The 10,172-nt window shown below is 50.9% G+C and overlaps 1 protein-coding gene across 43 annotated transcripts; it reads left to right on the forward strand.

Moving 5' to 3' along the window:
- Positions 1–51: 51 nt before the first annotated feature.
- Entrep3 (endosomal transmembrane epsin interactor 3) lies at positions 52–10,172 on the forward strand. Of its 43 annotated transcripts, none has more exons than XM_087623714.1 (13): positions 52–829; positions 1,033–1,089; positions 1,281–1,391; positions 1,498–1,617; positions 1,753–1,860; positions 2,308–2,483; positions 2,594–2,693; positions 3,432–3,501; positions 3,707–4,252; positions 4,715–4,783; positions 4,862–5,115; positions 5,207–5,403; positions 10,029–10,172. In XM_087623714.1, the coding sequence occupies exons 1-12, from the start codon at positions 605–607 to the stop codon at positions 5,378–5,380; spliced, it is 2,010 nt and encodes a 669-aa protein (XP_087479840.1). In that variant the 5' UTR covers positions 52–604; the 3' UTR covers positions 5,381–5,403; positions 10,029–10,172.

A 10,172-nucleotide genomic window follows, 5' to 3' on the forward strand; every position in this document is an offset into this window, starting at 1 on the left:
CCCACCACACCCCTCCTCCGCACCACGCACCATCCACCATCCCCCACCTCCACAGCCTGACCTGCTGCAGCTGGAGGAGCTAAGGAAGCTGAGCGTGGTGGGGAGGGGAGCGGGTCCGCGATTCTGGAGACAGTTTCCGCGGCCTCTCCCCACCAGGCGGCCCTGAATTGCCAAATGCACCTCTAGTCCTTGCATGCAGACCTTTCCCCTCTTCTGTAGACTTGTTTGCATCCCTCTCGCTTTTGCCCTCCCCACCCTTCCCTGGGCTCCGGAACGCTACTCTTCAGTTTGGGATCAGCCCTTCTCGGCACCCCTCTTCATTAAGGAAATGCAATGAACCGGTGCCCTCGCGTCCTCATCGCCTCCCCGGGCACGGTACCCGTTTGGTGGTGGGGAGGGAGCCCCTCACTGTCCCTTCGTGACGCCCCTCCTTTGGGCCTCCCTCCAACTGGCGTCCCTGGGCGATGCCCCAGAGGATCTAGCCAGAAGGTGGGCTTTACAGCGAGGGCTGTGGATAGGATAAAGAACCGGGGCTTGGGTGCTTCTGAGATGCTCCCAAGTATCAAGGGGGACAGAGCGAGGTGCGGGCAACTGGGCGTCAGGCATGATGCCCTCGCCTAGTGACTCCAGTCGCTCGCTGACCAGCCGGCCCAGTACCCGAGGCCTTACCCACCTCCGCCTCCACCGACCCTGGCTGCAGGCCCTGCTCACGTTGGGGCTGGCCCAGGTGCTCTTGGGCATCCTGGTGGTAACCTTCAGCATGGTGGCCTCCTCTGTCACCACCACTGAGAGCATCAAGAGGTCCTGCCCATCTTGGGCTGGGTTCTCGGTGAGTCGGGTACAAAGAGTGCATAGTACTGGGGTGGGAGAAGCTTCTCAGGCCCCACCCCTCCTCACCTGCAAGCCCACATGGTTGTCTTTCCTTCTGCTCCCAGCCCTCTCCCTCCTTGCAGGGCTGGGTGCATCCTGTGGCAAGGGGCTCACTTAGGTGCTTCCCCTGCCAGGCTGAGCCTGTGCCCACTCTGTCCCTAGCTGGCGTTCTCCGGGTTGGTTGGCATTGTATCCTGGAAGCGGCCATTCACTCTAGTGGTAGGTGCCAAGGCCCAATGCCCACTGGGAGGCAGGTGCCCAACACCAGAGGGGATACCCTTTATGCTCTTAGGAGCTTTCCAGTTGGTACTAGGCTGACAGAAACTGTTAGAAGAGGGTGGTTCATTCTGTGGAAGAGATGATGTGCTGAGGAAGGTCCCAGCCCTGAAATGATACCCTCTTTCCCTCAGATCTCTTTCTTCTCCTTGCTTTCGGTGCTCTGTGTCATGCTCAGCATGGCTGGTTCTGTCCTCTCCTGTAAGAACGCTCAGCTGGCTCGGGACTTCCGAGAATGCTCCATGGTGAGATTTGAGGTGGGAGACCTGGAAGGAATTGCTTAGGATAGATGTGAGGGACCCCTGAGTTTGCTCTGATCCAGGCTGCCTTACCCTTTCCACTCCCACACAGGAAGGGAAAGTCTGCGTATGCTGCCCCCCTATTCCCTTACACAGACCTTGTCCAGAGTGGGGCCAGGAGCTGAAAGTTGCCTTTAACTCCACCTGTGATGAAGCCCGAGGGGCCCTCAAGGTGAACAAGCCCTCCACAATCCCTTCCTCCTACGCTGTTATCCTGGGTCGCTTCCTTTGCTTCTCAAAGGCTCAAGTATGTAAGGTGTCCCCATCCCGGACCCCTTACTCCTCTCCTTCATCTTCCCTTCTCCAGAACCTGCTCTTCAGTGTCTGTGGGCTTACCATTTGTGCTGCCATCATCTGTACCCTCTCTGCTATTGTCTGCTGTGTCCAGATCTTCTCCCTGGATCTGGTGCATGTGGTAAGGAGGGAGCCAAGGCCTAAGCAGACAGGTGTGGCGGGAGCTGGGGGGGTGTGCTGGGACTGGGCCTGCCAAGCACACTTCCAGGTCTAGATTTTGAGTGTGGGGCACTCAGACACCTGAGGATATTCATTGCAGGGCTGTTTGGTGCCAGAGGGAGAGTGAGGAAGACTGGATGTCGTGAAATAGGGAGGATCCTAGATTAAGGAGGGGATATAGGATGGGTAGTCACGTGGTGACAGGGAACAGGTGACAATTATGGATAGAGGTGAAATGAAAGAGGAGAGATTGTGGGTGGGCAAGGCCAGAGCTGGAGGTACAGAGTGGGGCAGGGTGAAGAAGAAGCTGGGTGTGGCTGAGGAAGGTTGGAACTGGATCTTCTCAGTGGAGGTAGGGCCATAAAAATAGCAGAAAGGAAAGAAATTTGAAACCAGGCTTGCTTCTTAGCAGCTTGCCCCTGAACGCTCAGTCTCAGGCCCCCTGGGGTCCCTGGCTTGTACATCTTCGCCCCCAGCTCCTCTCCTCCACACCATGCTGGACTTGGAGGAATTCGTCCCACCTGTGCCCCCACCACCCTACTACCCTCCAGAGTACACTTGCAGTTCAGAGACAGATGCACAAAGGTAAGACTGGGGGCGGGGTCCTCCTGGGGGCGGGGCAGGGCCTGGATTGATGGGGAGCTGTGGAGTAGGAATTATTTTCCAGACCCTGATCCTCTCCCTCGTCCTGCCAGCATCACCTATAATGGCTCCATGGATAGCCCAGTACCCTTGTATCCTACTGATTGCCCCCCTTCTTATGAGGCCGTCATGGGGCTGCGAAGAGACAGCCAGGTGAGGAAAGGGCTTGGTGTGGCTGGGAGCAGTGTGTAGCGCCCAGAGCCCAGAACACTGCTTGATAAGGAACCAGCAGTTCTCATGGTCCCCACTAGCATCCTTGATCTGCCCCAGAGCTGCAGAGGTGGGTGGGAGATGAACTGATATTTCTCTTTTAAAGATGTGCAGCAGGAGGGTTGGGGATTTAGCTCAGTGGCAGAGCACTTGCCTAGCAAGCACAAGGCCCTGGGTTCAGTCCCCAGCTCCGAAAAAAAAAGAAAAAAGAAGAAAAAAAAAAAAAAAAAAAAAGATGTGCAGCAGGGTATGGCGGTTCACACCTGTGATCCAGCACTGGAAAGGCAGAAGCACCAAGTGCCACAAGAGTGAGGCTAACCTGATCTACATAGAGAGATCTAGGCCAACCAGGGCTTCAGTGACCTTCTCAAAAAAATAAGTAAAAATAAAGATATGAAAACTGATGCCACCTTAAGCGACTCATATACAAAGCCAACTGTAGTGGCATCTGCCTATAATCACAGCACTTGGGAAGTGGAAGCAGCAAGGTTAGGAGTTGAAGTGCTAGCCTAGGCTACTTAGTAAACTCTGCTCAAAAAACAAACAAACAAACAAAAAGCAGCCAACCGCTACAGAGTGACAAAGCTGCTCTGAAATCTCTGGTCACCATAGTTTTTTCAGTGCATGGGAGTGGTCATGCCAGTGTGACGGGCTAGACTTTTGATCCTGTGTCTTCTGCAGGCCACTCTGTTTGATCCTCAGCTTCACGATGGCTCCTGTGTCTGTGAGCGGGTGCCCTCCATTGTTGATGGTGAGCAGAGAGGGCCGGACTGGACAAGGGCAGGGTGGGACCAGGAGGAAAAGCCAAGGCTAAGTTCAGCTGAAGGTTTGGAGTTAAGAAGCTGCATCTTAGAACCCTGGGCCTATCTGTCTCCTTGAGGATAAAGCTGGGCAAGAGTGGGCAAAAGCAGCTTGCCCTCATGAAATCCTACCTAGCGCTCCCTTGCCATCCATAGTGTCCATGGACAGTGGGTCCCTGGTGTTGTCAGCCATTGGCGACCTCCCTGGCGGCTCTAGCCCATCAGAAGACTCATGCCTGCTGGAACTCCAAGGCTCTGTGCGCTCCGTCGATTACGTGCTCTTCCGCTCCATCCAGCGCAGCCGCGCAGGCTACTGCCTTAGCCTGGACTGCGGCCTCCGGGGTCCCTTTGAAGACAGTCCCTTGCCTCGGCGACCCCCACGGGCTGCCCGCTCCTATTCCTGCTCAGCTCCTGAAGCCCCACCCCCACTGGGTGCTCCCACAGCTGCTCGCAGTTGCCACCGGTTGGAGGGCTGGCCGCCCTGGGTGGGACCTTGCTTCCCCGAGCTGAGGCGGCGGGTCCCCCGAGGAGGCAGCCGTTCAACTGCACCCCCTCCTGCCCGAGCACCAGTTCGGCGCTTCAGTGATAGCTCAGGTTCCCTCACCCCACCCGGACACCGGCCTCCTCACCGGACACCCCCTCCACCACTGCTGCTGCCAAGGTCTCACAGTGACCCAGGCATTACCACCTCCAGCGACATCGGTAAGTCACCTGGTTTGGGGAAGGATAATCCATTAGGACTGGGTCCCTGTGAGGTTCCTAAGGGGGAAAGTGAAGTTACTCCCGCAGTGTTTCCTGAGTGCTCAATTCCCAGGGACAGAGGCTTCAAGGCTAAGCAGGTGGGAGGACTTGGCTTTTGAAACCATTTCCACAGCGCCTAAGTCTGGGCTACATAACCACTCAGTTATAGCAACAGATCAAACGGAAGTCTCTGAGTTACTAAGAGATGAAGCGATTCACAGCCACACAGGAAGTGCCTGAACTCCCATCTGGTGACCCTAAGCAGAGCGGGAAGGGCGACAGCAGTGAAGGATGGCGCTGAAGACCCCATCTTCCTACATTATAGCATCTAGTTGTAGGCCGAGATGATTGCTCCTTGAATGCTGAACGAGGAGCGGTGTGTTCATATAGCAATCTCACACTGTCCCTGTTTCTCCTCCCCAGCTGACTTCAGGGACCTTTATACCAAAGTGCTTGAGGAAGAAGCTGCCTCCATCTCCTCTGCAGACACAGGTCAGGCGTGTGGGTAGGCAGCTGAAGGGCATGGTGCCACTGGGTAGCCCACACACATTTCTTGCTTTTTCTCAGCAGGGCTCTGCTCTGAAGCCTGCCTTTTCCGCCTAGCCCGCTGCCCTTCCCCCAAGTTGCTACGTGCTCACTCAGCTGAGAAACGCCGCCCAGTGCCCACCTTCCAGAAGGTTCCTCTGCCTTCAGGTCCTGCACCTGCCCACTCTCTAGGAGACCTGAAAGGAAGCTGGCCAGGCCGGGGCCTGGTCACTCGTTTCCTCCAGCTGTCTAGGAAGTCCCCAGACCCTGCAGGAACTGGAGCCCACGGATATAAGCAAGTAAGCGTTAGGGGAACCAGGAAGCATCCCTAGAAAAGCCTGGTGTTGCAGGTTGACCTATACTGACGCCCTCTCTTCTGTCCTCTTCCAGGTGCGCAGGAGCCCATGGGGACGACCAGGTCGGGAGAGCCTCCACCTTCGCAGCTGTGGTGATTTGAGCTCTGGCTCCTCCTTAAGGCGACTCCTGTCTGCCCGCAGGCTGGAGCATGGCATACGCCCACACAGCCTCAGCCTCAATGGAGGCAGCCGGGAGACCGGGCTCTGACTTGGGCGCGTTACAATGAACAGGTCAGAGGAATGCTAGAGCCATATGCATCCACTGGTTAGGACCAGCGGCCCTCAGCAGCCCTGTGCACCACTGGCTGGCTCAAAAAGAAAGCCCACTGTATACTCTCCCAAGGTGTTCCTTTCCTGCCTGCCTTTGAGGGCTCCTGTTGCTTGCCTCTGTCTCTCTGAATGGCAGAGCTTCTGTCCTGTGCTGCATGGGTGTTCAAGTTGTGGGAGCAAATGCCCCCTGCTTACAGCATTGACAGAGGAAAATTAGTAACCCCCTCCTCTGCATGAGAGTGCCTCTTTCTGATATCCAAGAGCACCAACTATATGGGGCAAAAGCCTGAGTGTTTAAGAACACTGCAATCTGTGCCTTGCCAAATGGTGGTAGGGCAAAAAGACATGAATCTCGGTGGCTTTTCAGCTTTGCCACCTCCAGCTGCATGGCCTCAGGCAAGTTATTTAACCTTAATTGCCTGACCTGTAAACCATTGTGAACATGAATGTTTGTAACACTGAGTAAGCCTTCAATAAATTTCCATTTCTCCCTTCTCTCTTGGACTGTTCTGTTGTCGTTAAAGTAGTATTGTAGTTTATTAAAGATATTTGAGGGCTGGAGAGATGACTCAGTGGTTGAGAGCACTGACTGCTCTTCCAGAGGTCCTGAGTTCAAATCCCAGCAACCACATGGTGGCTCACAACCATCTGTAATGGTCCCATCTTTTGGTGAGTAACAAGTGTATTCACATACATTAAAAAAAAAAAGATATTTGAAACATAGTTTGGTTTGTCTTCTCCTCTTCCTCCTCTTCTTTTTTTCTCTCCAAGACAGGGTTTCTCTGCAGAGCCCTGGATGTCTTAGAATTCTGTAGACCAGGCTGTCCTAGAACTCAAGAGATTTTCCTGCCCCTGCCTCCCAAGAGCTAGGATTAAAGGCGTGTGTCATCACTGCCAATTTTTAAAAGAAACTGTTTTCCGGGTGGTTTATTTTTTTGTTTTGTTTTGTTTCTTGAGAATTGTGTGTGTGTGAGTGATGTATCAGCATGCACACGCCAGCAGCATGTGTGTGGAAGTCAGAGATGCACACGCCAGCAGCATGTGTGTGGAAGTCAGAGGACAGTTTTGTGAAGTCAGCTCTTTGCTTCTTGCTTCCACCTTTATATAGGTGGGTTCTGGGGATTCAACTAGGATGACCAGGTTTACACAGCACAGAACAGTGTGTGTGTGTGTGTGTGTGTGTGTGTGTGTGTGTGTGTGTGTGTGTGTGTGTGTGTGTGTCCGAGCGCGCGTGCGCATGCGCATATGTGTTCTGATAAGTGTGAGACTGCACATGACATGGTGCATGTGCCATAGAGGACACGGGATAGAAGACAGAGGATGATGTCAGGCCTTGCCTCTCACCTTGTTTGAAACAGGGTCTCTTGTTTTCTCTGCTGCATCTGCCAGGCTGGTTAGTCCTCAGCAGGGATTCTCCTGTCTCCTGAATCTCATTCTACCATGGGATGACAGTGCCTGACTTTAAATGGTTCCAAGGTCTTTGAACTTGGTCCTCATGCTGAAGGAAAGCACTTTTCCCCTGAGCTGTTTCCCCAACCCCAAACTTTTTAAACAGTATAAAAATATTTATTAATGTGTACGGATGTTTTGCTTGTATATATGTCTGTGTACCAAGTGCTTCCCTAGTGCCTGCAAAGGCCAAAAGAGGATTTCAGATCCCCTAGGGCTGGAGTTACAGATGATTGTGAGGTGTCGTGTTGGTGCTGAGAATTTAACTCTGATCCTTGGATGACCCTTAGCCACTGAGCCATTTCTCCAGCTCACCACACTTGAACAGATGATTCTTCTATGGCCAAATGCCAAGGTTCCAGGCCAGCATTATCACAAAGCAACAAAATTGTTACTCACCTCTGTAATCAACGAAAATACATCACCAGTCTGTTTCCTGTGAATTTTCCCATCTTTGAAGACACCACAGTTTCCTGTTTTTCTTTTTACTTTACTCTCTCCTTTACCAGCTTTTACACCTTTATGTACTGCTCAGCATACATATGGGCTTCTCTATTTTTATTTTCTATTTGAGACAGGGTCTCTTTAAATAGCCATGGCTATCCTGGAACTCCCTATATAGACCAGGCTAGCCTTGAACTGTCTGCCTACCTCTGCCTCCTGAGTGCTGGGGTAAAAGGTGCACCACCATGTCTGACTATTTTAATATATTTTTATTAAAATACAATTGCAGTAACTCCCCTTTCCTTTTTTCCCTTCCAGCTCCTCCCATGTCTACCCCCTACTCCCTCTCTAACTGATAGTCTCCCTTGAGTTATGAGTGTTTTTTTGCTTGCAAACTAAGTACACTGCACTCATGCCTGATGCCCAGAGGCCAAAAAGTGGTGTCATTCCCCTGGGACTAGAGTTTCTTGTTTTTTAAGGCTTATTTATTTATTATATATAAGTACACTGTAGCTGTCTTCAGACACACCAGAAAATCTCATTACAGATGGTTGTGAGCCACCATGTGGTTGCTGGGATTTGAACTTTGGACCTCTGGAAGAGCAGTCAGTGCTCTTAACCACTGAGCCATCTCTCCAGCATGGGGACTAGAGTTTCTAATGGTTATAAGCTGCCATGTGAATGTTGGAAACAATTTAGATCCTCTGTAGGAGCAGTAAATAATTTCTCCAGCATCCCAAATTCATTTATCTAGAGTTGTGTGTGTGTGTGTGTGTGTGTGTGTGTGTGTGAAAGAGAGACCCAGAGAGAGAGAGAGAGAGAGAGAGAGAGAGAGAGAGAGAATGAGTGTGGGGGGGCATTCTTTTTGTTTGGTTTTTCAAAACAGGGTTTCTCTGAGTAGCTTTGGCTGTCCAGAAATTCTCAATGTGTAGACCAGGCTAGCCTTGAACTGAACTCACAGAGGTCCACCTGCCTCTGCCTCTGGAGTGCTGGGACTAAGCTGCTACCACTGGGCTGACAATGGAATTCTTTTTTTTTTTTTTAAGATTTATTTATTTCATGTATGAGTACACTGTAGCTGTCTTCAGACACACCAGAGGAGGGCATCGGATCCCTTTACAGATGGTTGTGAGCCACCATGTGGTTGCTGGGATTTGAACTCAGGATCTCTGGAAGAGCAGTCAGCTCTTAACCTTTGAGCCATCTCTCCAGCCCGACAATGGAATTCTTACTTCCTGCTCTCACACCTGGTCTTCCCCTGCTCTCATCTCAGTAATAACTCAGCCAGTCCAAAAGCTTGGTCTTCATTTTGATTTTCCTCATCCAATACAACAATCCTCTGAGGAGATCTCACCATCCTTCTAACTACCTAGCCAGCCTGCCACCTTCTCTCCAATCTCCAAATGATGGCTCATGTCTGTAATCCCAGCAAGGATGACACAGAGGCAGGAAAACTGAATTCAAGGCCATGGGTTTCAGAATGAGACCCCGATTAAAAACAAATAGCTCTCTTCTATCCAACCCTGTTGACTAATTGATTATTTAAAATAATATCAAAGATAGTTACTTATACCATGTAGCTCTGTTTAATCTGTGTGCTTCTCTGAGCCCTAACTCAGAAAAATGTAACCCCACCGCCCCAATCCCCCACCCACACCCCCACCCCCGGAGCTGAGGACCGAACCCAGGGCCTTGCCCTTGCTAGGCAAGTGCTCTACCACTGAGCTAAATCCCCAACCCCAAAAATATAACTTTTTTTTTTAAATTAACCTCTGGTGATAGACATCAGACCAGTGAGTGGTTTGTTTTTTTTTAAAGATTTATTTATTATGTATATAGCACTCCACCTGCATGTACACGTGCAGGCCAGAAGAGGGCATCAGATCCCATTACAGATGGTTGTGAGCCACCATGTGGGGGAATTGAACTCAGGACCTCTGGAAGAGCAGTCAGTGCTCTTAACCTCTGAGCCATCTCTACAACCCCCAAAATGTAACTTTTTTTTTCCGGAGCTGGGGACCGAACCCAGGGCCTTGCGCTTGCTAGGTAAGCGCTCTACCACTTAGCTAAATCCCCAACCCCAAAAATGTAACTTTTTAAAAGATAAGTTTTCACTCTGTCATTCTGATTAACCGGAACACAACCAGGCTGGCATCCAATTCACGGAGATCTGTCTGCCTCTGTCACCCAGATAGGGGGGTTAATGGCATGGGTCACTGTACCTAGCAAATTAGGACTTTTCCTTCTATCTTTTTTTTTTTTGTTTGTTTGTTTAGGATGCTAGTATCCTAGGAGTAAGCTTTCCTATGAGGCCTTGTAATACTTAATAAATAATATGTGGTTCTTTGAATGCACAAAATATGATGTTTATCTAACAAGGGGAACTGTAAACAGGAACTGGGAAGAAGCTATGTCTGTAAAGACCAACTGGTTAGAACAGCAGTGGTCTGCAAAGACTGGAGTACTGGGCTACCTTTAGCAGCCTCGATAGCATTCCTTTCTTGACTACCATTCTCAGACTAATCTGTTGGAATCTATTCGTTTAGCATACCACTAGGACCCATGAACCCAAAAGCTAATCAGGTCATCAGATAGCATCTAAGGCGTACATGAAAGCGTCCCCCATCTCCATGTAAGGACCTTGCTGATATACTCATTAATTTTACTTTGTTTTCTTTGTTTTTGTTTTTCAGGACAGGATTTCTCTGCATAGCCTTGGAGGTTCTGAAACTAGCTCTGTAGACCAGGCTGACCTCAAACTCAGAACGATCCGCCTGCCTCTGCTTCCCAAGTGCCGAGATTAAAGGTGTGTGCCACCAGCCCACCGACTGATTTTA

This window comes from Rattus norvegicus, chromosome 2 (genome assembly GCF_021556685.1).
Source record: "Rattus norvegicus strain SHRSP/BbbUtx chromosome 2, alternate assembly SHRSP_T2T, whole genome shotgun sequence".
In the NCBI taxonomy this organism is placed as follows: domain Eukaryota; kingdom Metazoa; phylum Chordata; class Mammalia; order Rodentia; family Muridae; genus Rattus; species Rattus norvegicus.